The sequence below is a fragment of the Schistocerca cancellata genome, chromosome 2 (assembly GCF_023864275.1).
Source record: "Schistocerca cancellata isolate TAMUIC-IGC-003103 chromosome 2, iqSchCanc2.1, whole genome shotgun sequence".
Classification (NCBI taxonomy): Eukaryota; Metazoa; Arthropoda; class Insecta; order Orthoptera; family Acrididae; genus Schistocerca; species Schistocerca cancellata.
This window is the reverse complement of record NC_064627.1, coordinates 139,929,847-139,949,992: the sequence shown is the minus strand read 5'-3', so window position 1 is coordinate 139,949,992 and position 20,146 is coordinate 139,929,847. Positions and strand designations below refer to the sequence as shown.

The 20,146-nt window shown below is 39.4% G+C and overlaps 1 protein-coding gene across 1 annotated transcript in view; it reads right to left on the bottom strand.

Moving 5' to 3' along the window:
- LOC126151896 (uncharacterized) overlaps positions 1 to 20,146 on the bottom strand; it is a 279,605-nt gene that overhangs the window by 31,217 nt on the left and 228,242 nt on the right. Inside the window, exon 10 of the mRNA XM_049915972.1 lies at positions 18,716 to 18,835. Coding sequence (XP_049771929.1) covers positions 18,716 to 18,835 — 120 coding nt within the window. The remainder of the gene's footprint in view (positions 1 to 18,715; positions 18,836 to 20,146) is intronic.

Genomic DNA, 20,146 nt, shown 5'->3' with positions numbered 1-20,146 from the left:
GATTCCATTTTTGATTGTTGATCCTAGCCCTTGCTTGTGCCAGCAGTGTAATGACTGATTTCTGCCAGTGCAATGACCTGCTTACGCAAAATTTATGTAGATGTTCATCTGAAGATGGAATTTTAAAATCTGAAAGCAATCAAATTATGAAGTGAAATTCAACAACAAAGTGCTATTGTACAGGGAAATTTGCAGGTATGTCCCTCCAAATTTTATGTTGCCCACTACATGTCTCCAATACACATGGCATTTTTGGGCAGGTCAGTCATTCAAGCCACAAAGATTGAATTGTGCTATACTATGGAACCAATTAATTTCCTCGTACCTAATGATTACAGGTATCAAACCTATCAGCAAATTTGATATAAATAGACGGAAGTACTGACAACTCGTCATACCTATGCTGTGCCAATTTTCTACTATTTTATTTGCCAAAACTGGACAAGCACACTACTTGGAGATGGCCCAAACATTTTAGCTGGTCAGTGTAAATGTGGTCACTGGATAACATCTTCCATGATGTGTAGATGCTAATATGGGAGGAACAGCAATAGAAAAAAATATCAAAATAAGACATAAATTCAATGCTATGAAAGTGTAGGTTTTGCCAGAAACACGATGTGTGTAACAGCACAATGCAGTTCTTACAAATGTAGCTGGGTTTATATCTCACGTTTCTGTCTTTGTGAACTGTATATGGAGAGACAAGAGAATAAAGGCAAGTTACTTCCAATGAAGATTTCAACAAATAATTGTGAAATATTTTGACACAGAAATATAAGACACAGACGTGTAAGACAACTGAATATCATTATAATATTTCTTTGCCCATGTACGCTGTTGTGATCTACAGTTCAAAAACTGGTTTGATGTAGCTCTTTATGCCAGTCTATCCTGTGCAAGCCTCTTAACTACTGCAACCAATGGCCATTTGAACCTGCTTACTGTATTCAAGGTTTGATAGCTCTCCATAATTACTGTACCTTTCACACTTCTCCCCAATGCCAAATTGACATTTATCATAGCTCAGGATATGTCCCATCAACCGACCCCTCCTTTTAGTTACGTTGCATTTCCTGAATTCAATTTAGTACTTCCTCATTAATAATTTGATCTATCCACCTAATCTTCAGCTTTCTTCTGTAATACCGAATTTCAAAAGCTTCTGTTCCCCTCTAGTCTGAACGTTTCACTTCTCTACAACGCCGCATTCAGGACAAATTAATACCTTCAGAGAAGATTTCCTAACAATTACATTTATATTTGACAATAACAGACTTTTTTAAATAAATGATTTTATCACTTTAAAATATTAGAAAGCATTTTATCACTGGAGCATAATCAGGATAAAATAGTAAAATTCAGTAAAACAGTCCTGATCACAACAGAAATATACTTACTTTGGCAACTGGTTTCAGTCTATAATTTAGACCATCATGGTGTTTACAGCTTGAAGATGGTCTAAATTGCAGACCAAAGCTGTTGCCCACCTAAATAAACTTCTGTTGTGAATGAGACTGCTTTACTGACTTTGAGATTTTCTTATGCATTTTACGTCCTATCTATCACTTTTAGAGTCTCATTTTCCCGACATAATTTCCTCAGCACCTCATGATTTGATCTGACTACATTCTGTTACCCTTGTTTTGGCAAAGTTCTCCTTATATTCTCTTTGACACTGTCAATTCTGTTGACTGGTCTTCCAAGTCGTTTGCTGTCTCTGACAGAATTACAGTGTCATTAAAAACTCAAAGTTTTTCTTTCTTCTTCCTCCACTTAAAACCCCCTTTCCAAATTCCTTCTTGATTTCCTTTACTTCTCAATCAATGTACAGACTGAACAACATCCAAGGACAGGTTCAACCTTGTCTCACTCCATTCTCCACCACTGCTTCCCTTTCATGTCCTTCCGACTCATTCAATGCAGACTGCTTTCTGTACAAGTTCTAGGTAACTTTTCTACCATTTCCTCAATCTATCTTCTAAGGTGCTCCTACATTTCTCTGAAACCTGAACTGATCTTTCCTGAGGTTGGTTTCTAATTTGTGTCATTACTTTGTAACCATGCTTTATTAAACCAAATATTCACACCAGTCAGCACCTGCCTTGTTAGGAATTGGAATAATTACATTCACCTTGATATTTGAGAATATTTTGCCAGTTCCTATATATCTTACACACAAGATGGAAGAGTTTTGTCATGGGTGGTTCTCAAGAACTCTGAAGGAATGTCAACTCCAGGGCCTCATTTTTTGTATTTTCTCCTTTTGTCAATTAAATTCAGTATCTCTTTTGTTATACAAGAGTTTCTGTAGGTGTTTCCTTTTTGTCTATTTGATACTCTTGCTGCCTTCACTATTTCAACTGTCAAAGCTACCCACCTATCTTATTTCCCGTTTATAGCAATCTTCACCTAATGCTCGCTATGAAACTTGTAAACTACCTCAAATTATTTCAATTTTTTCAAGTCCCATCTCCTTAACCCATTATATCCCAGAATTAATTTTTTTTGATTTTGAGAAATTTTCAGATCCATAACCCACATGGGTTAGTAACCACATTTATGATTGTTAATTTACAATGGTGGCCTTAAATTAATTTTTTTAATGTATGATATATCATACGATGGGCAGTAAGGGGTAGAATTCCTTACACAATTTTATCACAATATGTTGATTTCATACGTGATTATCATTTATTACATGAATAAATGAAGAAGAAGTACAATAATAATTTCTAGTTATTTTAATGTTTATTTTATTTATATTTTAAGGTTACATTATTTATTAATACATTAAGTATACATGGCAAATTCATGTAGTAGAATCAACAAAATAACTATACTGCATTACATGAATAAAGTAAGACATTGTAATAATAAAGGACAAACAACAAAAATAATAGTTTATTAGACAACTTAGTCTTCTCAGCGCTGGTGAAAGAAAATGAAACATCACTTTGGACGGAGTCTCTCATTGCATTTTACACAGTGAAATTTTGTGTATTTGCTTCACTGTCCACATCTTCTTTGCATGCTCTGCTCATCAATCATGTGTCCAGCATTATCAAATCTTATGTTTTCTTGCACCTATGACAGAAATCTTGGCCTCACACCTCTTGGCTTTTCGATGTTGAGCGAAGTCAGAATTGAATATACAGTATGTCTGGTAGATTCCAAAACACTTACATTGTTATTTAGCTGCCGGTATAGGAGCCACATATTCACAATAGCATCATTTAGGCAGAACCTGATCTTGGGCCAGTACGATTTCTTTGATCTAATTCAAATCTGGTATAGACATTGAAGACTGTCAAGAAGATCTACCCCTTCCATGTGGCGATTATATTCCCGTACAAGGAAAGGCTGTGGTATGGAAACCTTCTTTCTTGATCCTCTATTCCACCTCAAGCATGTACTTTCAGCCAATACACAATCATCCAATACATTTGTCCCCAGAGTCACTTGACTACTGCTGTTCCATCTTACAAGTATCATAGAATTCTCTGTATCACGTAACACATGAGTAGTACCTTAATATCTGACATGGGTGCCTTCCCAAAGCGGTCATTTGATTCCACCTGAAGTAAGAGATTCAAGTAGGGGAAAAAGAGTTAAAGTAATTATCAATGTACACTGCGCTGTTCTGAGGGATGTAGCCCACACAGAGCTTTTCAACTACAGAATGTCCTGTGGCTTATGGGGATCTCTTTGACTTGCTCCAACATATGGCACAAATTTGATGAGATATCCATTAGATGTAGCTAAACACCACCAATTGAAACCATAACGAACTGGCTTGCCTCTTATAAACCGTTTCACAAAGTGGTGGCCATAATAAGGCTCTATTGCCTCATCTAAGGAGAAGTTTGACCCTAGAGGCTCTATGTCTGGAAATTTCTTATTTAGATGTGAAATTAATGGCCAAACCTTATGAACTTCACCTTATTTTTCAATGCTGTCATTATCACTGACAAATTTTCTCATAAGTATTTCTGGAGATAGAATTTGAAACAAGGGCATTGTTTGTGTCAGGTGTGGTCTCCCAGTACATACATCTATGCATGAACTTACAGCATCCAGATACCCAGCAAAATAGCGATGTATCTGCAGATGTCATCATGACTTATTTGTATGCTATGTCCCTTTTGAGCAGCATATTTGACTGTCTCTCTCTCGTCATAATCTCAACCGAATCAGCGGGGGGGGGGGTCGGGGCGGGGGCGGGTATGATAAATGGAGAAGAGTTTGATGTGCAGAGATGTTCTATTATATCAGTTATAGGATCACATGATACCTCAAATTTTTGTGAAGAGCCTAGAGAGTCTAGTCTTCCTTCTATTTAGTGCCTTGTTTTCATAACTCGAGACTGCGATTGTGATTTGGAACGGCAGGGATTTTCCTCTTGAGCGAGTGGATAAAGATGTAACATTTTCATCTTATCTCTGCAGTTTGTCCCAGAGCCTTCTTCTCTAAACCAGCAACAGTGGTGGGTTGACCTTCCGCATCACTACCTACATCATCTTTATCAGTGTCCTCACCATCATTTGGCAGAACAAGTACAAATTCAAGCTCCTGACATGTATCAGATATGTCAGACAAAGTTTCATTATTTAATTCTGTCAAGAACAAGACGTTTAGACCTCTTCTCAGTCCCTCTCCTTTTCCAATTTGTATCCGAAATAAGTAGGACCAACTGCAAGAAAATGACCCTTTACTGCCCACCATATGATACTTCATACGTAAAGATATAAGCCAGTACCACAACAAAGCAAATAAAGTACTCTTTACCAATTTGTGCTTGTATATCAGTACAGTATATACTACAAAAAATATCTGTTATTGTTAATCCAAATTGTGAATCTAATGGAAGAGCATCCTGGTGATCATCCCCGATTTACTGTTTGCTGTATTCAACCAGTAATGTTCTTACATTTTTAAAACCCTGCAGTTTTAAACTTTCCAAAAATTACAAATAAAAGTAATTCTTCAGATCCACCCGAATTGTTTCTACTAATACTGAACTCTTTACTTAAAGATTTACCTCATCTGACCACAATTGTCTTACTGGGTAATCATTGGTGAAATAAATTGGATTTGTCATCAAATACATCTTTCAATTATATTTTTCAAGTATGAGAAGCAACATACATGCCTGGATAGCAATGTGCGTTAGTACTCTGCTTCTGGGATTTGAGGAGGCATACCAGACCCAGATTGAATCCTCCTGGTGCATAAACAGGATGTATACGTGGACAAGGAAAAAAAATCCCGGATTTTCCTATTAAAGTACACTTTCTCCCTGGCGAAAATACACTTTTTCCGTGGTAAGTGACAGTATACTCTTCCTTGGCACAGTAAAACTCATCAATCCTTTGAATGTTTATGGTTTTATATACCAGAGTAGAATTTCCCGGCACTTTAGAAAACGAAACTCAGCGGTGAAAAACACGTTTTGAAAGACCTTTTATGTGCAGCAACACGTACGCTGCATATTTTCGTTTTATGAAGGTATAAATCTGAATTCCACCAAACACCGCATGCTACTTTCCGAAACATTGATATCGAGATTGCGATGCACTTTTGTAAGACAGTCATAGCTCATGTCACGTGATCTCGCCAGCTGATGGCAGCATAGGACACGTGATGTAGTAAGCCAATAGCAAGATCACTCTTCAGTAGCGAAAACACAAATAAAAAAAGTTAACGGTTTAAATTAATATACACAGTATTCACATATAATATTGGTCTCGAAGATTAATAAGCTGGAAGAGAAGCTAAGCTTCCACATATAATGTTGATCTTTTTTGCGCGTGTTACACTTTAAGATACATCACACACATGTGCCAGCAAAATTTTTAATAACGACGTAAATGTCTGATCTTCTGGGCTTGAAATTCTTCTAAATGGTCGTCCTCAAAGAGTTGATTTTTAAATGAGAGTCAAACACTTAGTGATTTAAGAAATTCATCTTACATTCTCGCACATAGTTCATCTTGAGTAAAAGGAAATCTGCTTTGAATGTAATGCTTTTCAAACCACCATTCGCAATATATTCCCGCGACCTGTCAGAAGTAGGTTCGTTTCAGCAGTTGCAAGAGAGCGCCACATAACAGGTGTCACCATGCTTGCACAGCTACGATGACGCAGGAAGCCCATATGTACGTACGTGTAAAACATTAAATGTCATAAAAGAAACAAGACATCAGACGATACTTCAAGAGCATCGGAATTTCGTGAACCATACTAAAATGCATAATTCGGCTTAAAATGCACATTCGTATGTAAATTTTTGTTATGGCATAATGCCATACATGCACTTGAAATGCAACGAACAGTTGAAACTAGCCAATAGAGTGAAATTAAACACTTTGTTTCAAATAAATTGACTGCCTCAGCAGACAAGTGAAATTTTAAACCAAATCTCTTTAGCAAACCGGCAAAAATAACCTCATTGTTCTGTAAGGCGATTAATGCTCGACCGTCAGAAAGATGGAGATAAAATCTGAAACTAATAACATATTTTAGCCTTCCATAATTATGCGAACGTATTTTAATTCATTTGATAGCTCCTGGCCACAAAAATCTGTTTTGTTATCATTTAACGTGAGAGCAATAAACAAAGAGGAAACAACAAAGTCACTGAATGTAAACACAGGTCCCGTGGAGACTCCCCACCTTGACTCAGACTGCTCTGTGCATCGGCCCTAGATTTACTATATTTCCAAACCGGGGCAATATTAAGCAGTGGCGCCCAGCCACACTTCTGTAACCGGAAGTGGGAGAACGTATTACTCATACGTGACTCAACTGAGCATGCTCAAGAGCCCGCCCGCAACAGCTCAGACGAATCTAATTTAAACAGTTGTCACATCACGCTCATCAGAGATAATCTGTTATAAAGCATTGCATAGTCTTCCTAAAGCCTTTGACACACACTGCTGTAGGCAGACACTTGTATGAGCACTCTTTTATTGTTGTATATGGCGCATTTCCTTTGCAACTTAAGTTTTATTCCCCCAGCCCCCCCCCCCCCCCATGTTTTTTTACTGCAGTATTATTCTGCAGTAGCTGGATACAGTAACATCCTTTGTTAGAGTATTGGTTCTTACCAGTCAAAATCAAAGAAGTTTAACTGAAAACCAAAACAATGAAAAATTCCCAGAATTCTAAACAATTCCCGGGTTTTTCGTGGTTTTCTCCCCGATGAAAAAATTCCTGGGATTTTCCCGGATCTCCCAGTTGTCCTGGGTCATATACACCCTGATTAGTGATGAGAGTCAGTGTATGGGCCACTCAGAATGTTGTTTTTAGGTGGTTTCCCATATCTGACTAGGTGAACACAAGGCTGGCACCCACATCTGTTACGTGATTAGCCAACACTTTGGAAACATGCTCAACACTTTTACATGGGATAACACTAGACATAGAAAGATGATGTACACAAATTCTGTGACAGGGGGGCAGAGGTGGTGTCACGAAAGGCATTTGGCAACCCTCCATCACTAACATTATCAAACCCAGTTTAACATGTTGACCCTGTACAATATGGGATAAGACCAGGAAAAAAAAGAATAAAAGGTTGAAAGCAAACAAGTCTTTAACCTATCTGTAATCACAATCATTAAAACTTGGTCAGCTTCACAACAATCACTATGGTGTTCCTTTTATTGAAACATTCCAACAATCTAGATTTACAGGAAACTTAAGACCCACTGGTTTTGCAAGCTCAACAACTCTGTCCTGCAATACTGGCCTGATATGGTAACTTTCAGAGACCTATCTTGCTTGGACCAAATACCTTTAATTATTCTAAATTCAGAGTGTCAAAATGTTTACATATCTGCCTTCCACTTCTCATCAACTGCCTTAAGCAGCTATATCTTCGTTTTATTTAAAAGAGTGGTTTGTTTTCATTCCCCATTTCTCTGCCACTCTGAGTAAAAAATAAATTTACAGTGCCCGTATTTACAAACAAAAAAACAAAATTATTTTGATTCAGAATTTACTGATTTTGACATACAATTCAGCGACTCTGCCACATCTACCACCTAGTTTGAAAACGGACTGAAGTGTTTTGGGAACGACAGCAGCCCCAGAGAAGCAGTAACATAGCAACAGTCGTAAATATTGGAAGAAAAGGCCCCCCCCCCCCCCCCCCCCTCGCGTGCGCACACACGCAACATTTACTTTTAACGTTAATTTTTTTTGGACAAGGGGGAGGGAGGGAAGGGGGGAGGGGGTGCGGGGATAAACATTGCCTTGTTAACCAATTTTTCATGTTGAACTTAATATGTATTTTCATGTGATTATTATCTCATAAATTTTAAGCTGCATGCCATTTGCTCTCTTTAAGTGATTTCATTAAATGTTATTGGTGTTAAGTAACATTCCTTACGTATTACTGTTACCGTCATCTTCTTCTACTGTTTCCAGCTACTGGCTGGGTCTGCTTCAAATAGTGCTCTTCTTTTAATTTCCTGCCAACACATTTCTCTCAGCACCTTGCCAGTATTCTCCTCTCTTTTCCACGCATCCCTTTACTTCAATGATCTATCCATCTCTCATTTTTCCTATACATCTTTTACCTTCTACTGTCATTTCATTAGCCTATCTCGGTATCCAACCAACTCCCGTTCTTTCAACATGTCCATACCAAATAAATATTGTTTTTTCTATGATTTCTTGCATAAGCTCCCCTTTCATTATTTCTCTCGCTCTCTCTTACCTTACTCTATCCATTCTAAAGTATTCCTACACTGCCTGCTTCTTTGAAATTTCAGCTTGCCAGGCCGTATCTTGCTCATCTGCCTTATATCCTTTACCCACATATCTGATGCTTGTGAGAGTACTGGAACATAATATACTTTGTGTAACATTTGTTTGCTTTTTGGTGGTACACAATTATTCCAAACCAGGCTTGTATACTCTGCAGTAATCCATGTCTTTGTTTTCCATTTTCATCAAGCTCCTTATAATTCCTCCCACAATATTCTATTACACTCCTCAGTACTTGACACTTTCCACTTTCTTTAGTGTGGAGTCATTCATCACAGACACCACACTGGACATGTCGATTCATAGTCCTAAGGTTGGCACTAGACAAATCCACATCAACTGCGCCTGCCAACCACCGGCTCCATACAGACTCTCGGATGTCACCGACATCGTCACTATAGAAATGGATAAGAGACCACCGCAGGCTATCATCAGGTCCCTTCTGTGTCATGATCCTCGGCTGTGAGTAAAATGCTTCTCTCATTCAATGACTACAGAATAATGGGTAACAGAGCAAGGATGCATAACATGGAAACAACACATCAAATGAATGGGGGAAGACAGATTAATTAAACAAGCAGTCGATTTGTTAAATAAGCAGTCAATTACCAACAAATAAGAAAGAGAAATGTAGTAAAAATTACGAACAAATAGTTACAGTGAAGTCACAACAGGCTGTGAGAAGACAAAGACGAAGATGAAGAGAAAGAACCATTGCATAACTGTCAAATGTTCTTCTACAAATAGTCTCCCTTAAAAAAAATCAATACATCAGTTCTTCTTGGCAAAGGGTTATTCTGTAGCATATTTCAAATGCTAATGTTCTTAACGTACAACCTGCCTATGACTTGTGACATTACCATCTCTAATTGAAACTCTGCCATATATCTCCTTTTGGCTACCTGAAAACTGTTTCTACCTTTGTAAAGAACCAGAGATGGGACTATGCATTGAGCGCAGCCTTAAAATCACTGGTTCCCTGCTTGGAGATAATTACCCCCTAAGGGGTAAAATACAATTTTATGAAAGGCAAAAATAAAAGGCTTCAATTGTGTTTCAGTCACGAAATTATTCTTAAAACATCATTGCAATCATCACTATTTCCTAAGACTGAAATACTGTTTGCTTACGTTACCAATAACTACATTCGTTTTTCAAATACTATCATTAAGGCATGACACAATGTTGTGGGGTAACAGCTCAAGAAACGAATGTATATAGATATTCCTCACACAGTCCATCCACTATGCACATACTTTGTACTTAGTACCACACATCTATGACAGCAATTTTGAGACATACATATCACTTACATTTAAAAATCTGATCATAATGTCTTCTCCGAGTTGCAGGTAGTTGCACAACAGACCAGAAATTACTTCGTTATTCACTTCACTACATTAGAGGCAGTGGTCAGACACAAACCATTGGCAGCTTGAAGTCTTCAAATTACTGCCACCTCAGAAGTAAGGAATCCAGCAATCAAATGATTTACAAATAGGAGGCCAAGGTATAGTGTACATATTTTAATTTGACTGATTTTAAATGGAGGAGCAGTGTGTGGGTGAAGGGAGTACCACTAGGAACAGATGAGGTGCTCAGGAATCATGTTTTGCAACAAGTATCTATCCTTGATGTGAATAGTTAGCTTTCCTTTCTGAGAAAGAAGTCTCTTTAGAAATGGATTGTATCAACTGTCTCATTGATTCAATAGTTCTTGGTTTGACAAAATGCCTACAAAAACTACTTTTAATTGTCATTTTAAAAATGAAAGTGTTGAAAGAACTTTATACTATTATCCATATGGTGAAACAAGAGCCCTCACAGTTAAAGAGGACTTTTAGTTGTTTCGCAAGTCTACTACAACCAGTCACAAGATGTTATTTTGTATATTTCTCTGTGACAACATTTAAAAGATACTGTAGCTCTACAGATGACTATTATTATCAGTCACATAGCTCTAGTATAGACCTATTTCTATGCCATCAGTGTTTGCTAAAGTTATCGAGTAGGTTGTATATACAAGGTTATTGGTGCATTTAAATTCACATAATTTGCTGTCAAATGTTCAGTTTGGTTTTAGAAATGGTTTAACAATTGAAAATGCTATATTCTCTTTTCTCTGTGAGGTTTTGGATGGATTAAATAAAAGGTTGCGAACGCTAGGTGTTTTCTTTGATTTAACGAAGGCTTTTGACTGTGTTGACCACAAAATATTACTGCAGAAGTTGGACCATTATGAAGTAAGGGGAGTAGCTTACAATTGGTTCACCTCTTACTTTAAGAACAGAAAGCAGAAGGTAATTCTCCGCAATATTGAGAGTGGTAGTGATATTCAGTCCCAATGGGGCACTGTTAAGTGGGGCGTTCCCCAAGGGTCGGTGCTGGGGCCACTGCTGTTTCTTATTTATATAAATGATATGCCTTCTTGTATTACAGGTAATTCAAAACTATTTCTGTTTGCTGATGACACCAGCTTGATAGTGAAGGATCTTGTGTGTAATACTGAAAGAGTATCAAATAATGTAGTTCATGATTTTCTTTATTTAAACTTACTACTTGTCACCTGAATATGTTTTTTTATATTTCATTTTATCTGTTTCCAATATCGTGTTATAATTTCATGTATTGACTTGTTCCATGACCATGGAGACTTCTCCTTAATTTGGTCCCATGGAACAATAAATAAATAAATAAATAAAAGTACCAACAGCAGCCATCAGCACTTCACAGTTGGAAGGTGGTAACAGCACTGTCAGCATTAAAGGCTCTTATTTTGACAATCGAAGTACAATTACAGGACAATGCTTTTATTTGAACTATTGGAGAAGAAAACAACATGAAACTTCACAGGTTGAGAGGGTATGAGATGTTACTTAAGGAATTACAAAATTGGGACATATTTACAAATTAGGTAAGATAAGTTAACTTATTAGTTTGACAATGCACCCCTTTGGCCTGGATGCGTGCACAAATCTGTTGGATGGGTATAATAAAGCTGTTCTATCTTCTCTTGAGACAAGCTGGCCCACAACTGTTGTAACTGGTCCTTGATATCCTGGATACTGGCACAAGAGTGATGTCCAAGCTGGTCCCATGCATATTACATTACAGACAGATTGGGTGGTCTTGCTCGCCATAGGGGTACCACATCATATGCAGACAATTCATATAGACTGTTGCCTTGTGTGAATGATCATGACACCACGATACTGTTGCATAAGGGGTAGCACATGAGGACGCAGTATCCATGATGTATTGTTGTTCCATCACTCCTCAATCACTACCAGCTGTAATCTCAAGTCATAGCCGAAGGCTCCCCACACTGTGACACATACATCTACATACATACTCCGCAAGCTACCATATGGAGTACAGTGAAAGCTTGACACATATATCTGTATACATGCTTCGCAAGCCACCATATGGTGTACAGCAAAATATGTCATACACCACTAATAGTCATGTCAAAAACAACTGTCTATATGCCTATGTACAAGCCTTAATTTCTCTTAACCTGTCTTCAAGGTCATTACATGAAATGTTCACTGATGGCAGAAGAACTGTTCTGCAGTCAGCTGCAAATGCCTTTCCTTTAAAATTTCTCAACATTGTTTCACGAAAAGAACATTGCCTTTCCTCCAGGGATTTCCATCTGAATTCATGAACTATTTCATATGGAGCATCACTCAAGAATGGGTCATACAAGTGTTGTACATGCAGTCTCCATTGAAGATAAGCTACATTTTTCTAAAACTCTCCCAATACAACAAAGTCAGTCATTAATTTTCCCTACTACCTTTCTTATACGATTGGTCAATTTCATATTACTTTGCAACATTACACCCAGATATTAAAACAAAGTGACTGTGTCAAGCAACACACCACTAATACTGTATTTGAACAGTAAAGTATTGTTTTTCCTACTCACCTGCATTAACTTCAAATTTTTCTGCATATAGAGCAAGCTGCCATTCATTACACTGAAAAGAAGTTCTGTATACAGAGAACCAGCATTCCTATTACACTTCCAAGGATCACTCCTGACGACACCCTTGTCTTCAATTAACATTCGCCATTGAGGACAACAAGCTGGGTTCTGTTAGTTATGAAGTCTTGAAGCCACTCACATATCTGGGCAGCTACTCTGTATGCTTGGACCGTCATTAACAGTCTGCAGTGGCTACTGTGCCAAATGCTTTCTGGAAATCTAGTAATATGGAATCTCGTCTGTTGCCCTTCATCCATGGTTCTTAGTATGTAGTGTGGAGAAGTGCAAGCTGAGTTTCGCACAAGCAACGCTTTCTACATTTGCACTGGTTTGTTGACAGAAGGTTTTCTGTTTCATGGAAATTATTACATTCGAACATAGAATATTTTCAAGTATTCTGCAGCATACCAATGTTAAGGATACAGATCTGTAATGTTACAGATCCATCCTTTTGCCCCTGTTATATACAGGAATTGCCTGCACTTTTTTTTCAGTCACTTTGGACTTCATGCTGGGTAAGAGATTTGTAATAAATACAAGCTACACTCCTGGAAATGGAAAAAAGAACACATTGACACCAGTGTGTCAGACCCACCATACTTGCTCCGGACACTGCGAGAGGGCTGTAAAAGCAATGATCACACGCACGGCACAGCGGACACACCAGGAACCGCGGTGTTGGCTGTCGAATGGCGCTAGCTGCGCAGCATTTGTGCACCGCCGCCGTCAGTGTCAGCCAGTTTGCCGTGGCATATGGAGCTCCATCGCAGTCTTTAACACTGGTAGCATGCCGCGACAGCGTGGACGTGAACCGTATGTGCAGTTGACGGACTTTGAGCGAGGGCGTATAGTGGGCATGCGGGAGGCCGGGTGGACGTACCGCCGGCGTGAGGTCTCCACAGTACATCGATGTTGTCGCCAGTGGTCGGCGGAAGGTGCACGTGCCCGTCGACCTGGGACCGGACCGCAGCGACGCACGGATGCACGCCAAGACCGTAGGATCCTACGCAGTGCCGTAGGGGACCGCACCGCCACTTCCCAGCAAATTAGGGACACTGTTGCTCGGCGAGGTCCATTCGCAACCGTCTCCATGAAGCTGGGCTACGGTCCCGCACACCGTTAGGCCGTCTTCCGCTCACGCCCCAACATCGTGCAGCCCGCCTCCAGTGGTGTCGCGACAGGCGTGAATGGAGGGACGAATGGAGACGTGTCGTCTTCAGCGATGAGAGTCGCTTCTGCCTTGGTGCCAATGATGGTCGTATGCGTGTTTGGCGCCGTGCAGGTGAGCGCCACAATCAGGACTGCATACGACCGAGGCACACAGGGCCAACACCTGGCATCATGGTGTGGGGAGCGATCTCCTACACTGGCCGTACACCACTGGTGATCGTCGAGGGGACACTGAATAGTGCACGGTACATCCAAACCGTCATCGAACCCATCGTTCTACCATTCCTAGACCAGCAAGGGAACTTGCTGTTCCAACAGGACAATGCACGTCCGCATGTATCCCGTGCCACCCAACGTGCTCTAGAAGGTGTAAGTCAACTACCCTGGCCAGCAAGATCTCCGGATCTGTCCCCCATTGAGCATGTTTGGGATTGGATGAAGCGTCATCTCACGCGGTCTGCACGTCCAGCACGAACGCTGGTCCAACTGAGGCGCCAGGTGGAAATGGCATGGCAAGCTGTTCCCCAGGACTACATCCAGCATCTCTGCGATCGTCTCCATGGGAGAATAGCAGCCTGCATTGCTGCGAAAGGTGGATATACACTGTACTAGTGGCGACATTGTGCATGCTCTGTTGCCTGTGTCTATGTGCCTGTGGTTCTGTCAGTGTGATCATGTGATGTATCTGACCCCAGGAATGTGTCAATAAAGTTTCCCCTTCCTGGGACAATGAATTCACGGTGTTATTATTTCAATTTCCAGGAGTGTATGTGGGTGGCGAATGCTGTAGGTGGTCTAATAGGATGCTAGCAACTGCTTGTCTGCTCTTCCTAGCATAAATACTCTCCTAACCTTCTTGATGACGACCTGATCACTAGTCACTGATCACAGACACTGATGGTAAGGTCAGTGCCTGTTTACATGTACAAGGTCTAAAATATTTCCTCTGTGTGTGGGTTGTTGAAACAGCTGCTAAAGGCAGTTTGGAAAATGTGTTCAAAATTACTTCACAAGATTACCTGTCCATACCACCTGAAATGAATCCATATATCCCAGTCTATACTGAGTAGGTTAAAGTCATCTCGAACTAATGTTGCATAATGGAGTATTTCTGTGCTACTGAGCGAAAACTTTGTTTGAATGGTTCTACAACGGTTGCGGCAGAATCAGATGACCAGTAAAAACATCCGAAGATTAACTTGAGTTCACATTGGCCAGTATTTGTGTCCAGGCAACTTCTGAGTTTACTGAGTTTCAACCTCATTAGAGACAATATTTTTGTCAGCTGCAATGAACATTCATTTCCTGCAGGGTAGTGTATACAGAATTAGGAATGCACCATCAATTTACTGTTGAAACTTTGAGAGCCAAAGTTCTTGTACTTTTATGTGATCTGATTTTCTCTGTGCGTACCGAGTGATGGGTGTTCATTAAAGAACCTCAAATTATCACCTATCCCTAAAAAAAAAAAAAAAAAAAAAAACAAACCCACCTTGTACACTCCACATGCTGTCTGCTACGCGATAAGCTGCTTCCTGTGTGTAGTGCACCCTTGACCTCCCGAGGGGAATCCTACAATTCTCCAACCAATGATGCAGACCTAGAAATCTGCAGCCACAACTGTTACAGAAACGTCACACCCTCTGGTTGAGAGTCCACTCGACTCCAAACCAAAGGACTCTGATCTATAATGGGTACAATCATGAGCTTCACTTGCATCCTGCACTGAGGCTTGCACACTTCACTTTCACCAGCCACCGTTATGAACTGAGGAAAGTCAGAAGCAAAGTGGCACCAACACGAACCACAGCCTGCAAACGACTGTACTCTTGACAGTTGCAGGCAGGGCCTCCTTCACATCTTGGATGAGGTACCCTCGCATATGTAACGAGCACAAATTGGATTTATTTCCAGCCCTGGACATTATTTTTCTAAGAGGCTCCATTACATGCCAAACACTGGTACTCCTGATAACTGGTAAACCTGTGTCTGCATACACCCTGTACATCCAACCACTACTGATTTGCAAATTAAACTGTAAAAGCACATAGAAAAAGCTAACTATGTAACTTGCTACTCTCCTGATGTGTCACAAGTGGCAGCTGTTGCCAGGAGTAACACTGCTGTGTCTCTCGAAAACAATGGAAGAATGGGACCTCTTCCCAGATCACCATCATACACACCAATGATCGTCATCCTGGGTGGGGCAGAACGACGATTTGTCACTGAACACAATGCAATGACATTTATCAGCAGTCTATGCTTCCCATCTGTGGCAGCACTCCAAATGTAACCATTTGTGTTGTGGTGTCAATAGTGGCATATACATGGAATGGTGATTCCCTAGTCCAGCTGCTGCTAGTCTCTAACCAATGGTGTGGGTTGACATAGAATGTTACAGGCAGTCTATTACTTGCACTTGAATGGCCGGCATAGATGCAAGGAGTTTATGATGTGCTTGTTCCACAATACAGTGATCCTTCCTTGTAGCAGTCAGACATAGTGGTCAACTAGAACCTAGACGAGTATGTCTGCACTCATCTGTCCATGCATGCAGTTAAAAATCAGGCAAATGTCACATCTAAATGTCTGCAAATCTGGGCACTGCAGTACGTTTCACCAGCTGGCCAAATGGTGACCCATAGTGAGGCCCGTTAAAAACTGTGTCAGGTGGTGACAACACTGTCTCACACAAATATATGGCATCTCTGCATCCTTCACAGTGATCACACAACACCTAATGCTGCTCATTACCATTCCATGTATATGCTATTGTTGACAGTACAACACACGTGGTTACATTTGGAGTGCAGCTGTAGTAGTTGGGAAGCATAGACTGCATACCCACCAGCGGTGTGTATGTGTAGAAAGTTACCTTGACAACCGACCATGTCTGCTGGGTGCATCACTTTCTCTGTCAGGCAGTATACATATGCACATATAAAATAATCTAGAACTAATTTCCAACTGTAAGTAGATCAGCACTAATCGTAATTTGTTGTTAGTACTTTGCAGAAGCAGCCTACAGAGACTATCTTACTGGGAAACAAACATTCCAAGAATGTAACCAATTAGTTGTTTACTGTAGTATTACTCTCTCCATTCTCTGTATAAAGTCATGATGACTATGAATTTACACAAACATATCTGCCTGGGATTTACTGGCCTGGAACACAGGCATATGGAATATACACTCACAGAGTTATCTAGTACTGTATTTACTCGAATCTAAGCCGCACTTTTTTTTCCTGTTTTTGTAATCCAAAAAACTGCCTGCAGCTTAGAATCGAGTGCAAAGTAAGCGGAAGTTCTGAAAAATGTTGGAAGGTGCCACCACAGCTAACTTCTGCCGTCGAATATATGTAGCGCTACACAGGCATGCTTTGCAGGCACAAAGATAAATACTGGCGCCAAAACATCTGCGTCAGTTAAAAAAAAAAAAAAGTGGAAGACGAGCTTTTTTCTCTGCCCCGAGTTTCGACCACTGCATATTCGTACGTTACCCAATGAAGGAAATACGAATTTCGTATTATTCATTTTCGAATGTAGCAGCATTTCAATGTACTATGAAAATCTGTCTGGCAAGACTCTTTGGGATGTTGGTCAATATGGGAAACTTTTTTCTGAATTTTTTCCTACCTGTGAGAGGAGATGGTTGCTAATAGGAACTTTTACGAATTATGAATCACATGCAGTATTCTCTTCACCATAAGAATAATATGAATATAAACATTTTGTCATGTATTCTTTCGTGTTTGCAGCTATCTCATTTAAATCCTGTCTGCCTAATAAACTGTACAAAACTAGAGTGAGACAACGGCAAACACGGAAGAATACATATATCATGTCATGTTTATATTCGTATTATTCTTATGCCTAATAGTGATACAGTCAGAAATGAAGCACGGCAATTGATTAGATTTTTAAATCTAAGATGACTCTAATTTCGGTGCAGAATGTAATGTACTAAAAGAGGCGTCTGCAAAGATTTTCAAATGGAGAAAAATTTTTGCTAAACTCTGGTTCAGAACATCTTTTATCATATGCAGTCTACTATTTGGTTCTTGTTGATCATTATCAAAGAAAGCCAGCAGTGTAAGTAACAACAAATAGCAGTCTCTTGCCATTGTTTCGCTAATGAGACGATTCCTCTCTCTCTCTTTTTTTTATTTTTAACTGGAAGCGGCAGTAGAGCGCACAAAAGCAAGCCATGCGGCGAGCGGCGACAGGCCGTAAAGACTAATTATCAGAAAGTGACAAACAATGCATGGCACAATACAGTAATGCATTTTCAGCTTAGAGTGACGTAAACACCTATAACAAAGAGAGCGGCACTTATCAGATCAAAGAAAAATAAGCAATCCATTCAAACCAGACGAAGCACGTGAAAAAGGAAGGGTACCCGTATAAATACGGACGGAGCACCTGACGCATAGCAATGGCTACCTGGTAAAGCATAACTGCTAAGCTTACGACTCGAACCAAACTACTGTAGCTGTTATCGTCATTCATTCGACCTAAATTATGTCTCATATTATAATGGACTAACTTTGTTTCGATTTGGAGGTGTGGCCTAAAACTTTTCTCTCCCCTTGAATTTCGAGTCTCAAATTTCAGGTGATTGCAAGGACTGTACTGCCTTTCAATCTTAGATTACTAATTAGTACAAAGTGAGTGTACAAAAAAGCCATTGCCAATATATCCTTTATCATACGTTATTTTGCAATAGGAAGATCACATTCCTTATTCTATGCAGCTGAAACATAAATTTCACTTTACCTGTATGGATTACGTAATGTATGTTGTCCATATGATGGTAGTCTTCCATAAAGACTATGCTGTCCCATTAAAGGCATTTGTGTTTGGAAATGAGCTTCAGATACAGGGTCTTCATCAGAGCTGTAAGGTAAATTTACCAGAAAAAAGGTTCACTGTTATCAAATCATTAACAGAAAACGTAAAAACTGAAACTAAAAATGTACAGCAGAAGTGTGATTAAGGCATTCTTTAGAATGACAACTTAACTGAAATCCAAATTAGTCGGTACTTCTCACATGTTAAATCATCACCTCATATATTCTGAAACCACAATATTTTGTTTATATTTGACTGAAATTTAGTCCATGTATGAGAGTTTAAAATGAATAAAAAAAACTATTAAAATGTCTGATTCTCTGTATCTTGATCTCAATGTACTTCAGTCAAGTAGTTGTTCCCCCTCAATTACTGAAAAGTAGCAATGTATCAAACACTCCGAAATTGAATTGCTCCTTTTTGTTCAAATACAACAAAAAGAGGTGAACAATTAAAGCTTTATAGTGAAACTAATAAGGTGGGGATGAAACTGCTGAATCTGTTACTGAGCAAGGTGGGAAAATGCCAATTATAAGAGAGAGAGAGAGAGAGAGAGAGAGAGAGAGAGAAATGCCCAACCTAATCTTGAAAGATATATTGTTGTCAGAATTTTACACAAGCTGAACCAGTAAAATTGCTCAATAATGCTTTGTAGTCTTTACTAACACCAAAACTAAAGCTTTGTCTTTCTTTTCTCTGTTGAAAACAAGAGCCCATGCAGCCATTCAGATTTTTTACCTTCGTTAGTAGAGACTCTTAACTCTTTTTCTTTGTTGCAGAAGCAATTTGACATATTTGCCTCACCTATTCGGAAAAAAAAAAGATTAATTACAGCAGTTGTTATACTAACACAGGAAATACATCAATCTGTCACGACATTCTCACTTTCTGTCCTCAGACCATATGCCTTCAATGACTACCACAGCAGAATACTGTCAAATGATATTGCACAAAACCCAAAGAAATCCTGGTGAAATGTAAAGGCTCTTAGTGCATCAAAGTTAGTGTCCAGTCCCTAGCAAATGAGACAGGGACTGAAACTGAGGTTGGAAAAGCAAAAGCTGAAATGCTTAACTCCATTTTCAAATGTTTCTTTAGAAAGGAAAACCAGAAGAATTGCTCCAATTTAATTCTTGAACTATTGAAAAAATGAATGAAATCAGTATTAGTGTCAATAGTCTTGAGATACAGCTGAAAATGTTAAAATTGAACAAAGCTCCAAGGCACAATGGAATCCCTGTCAGATTCTATACTGAATTTGTGGCTGAGTTAGTCCCTTGTATAATCTATCACAGATCCTCAAACAAAAACCCGTGCCCAGTTCTTGGAAAAAAGGACAGGTCACACCCATCTACA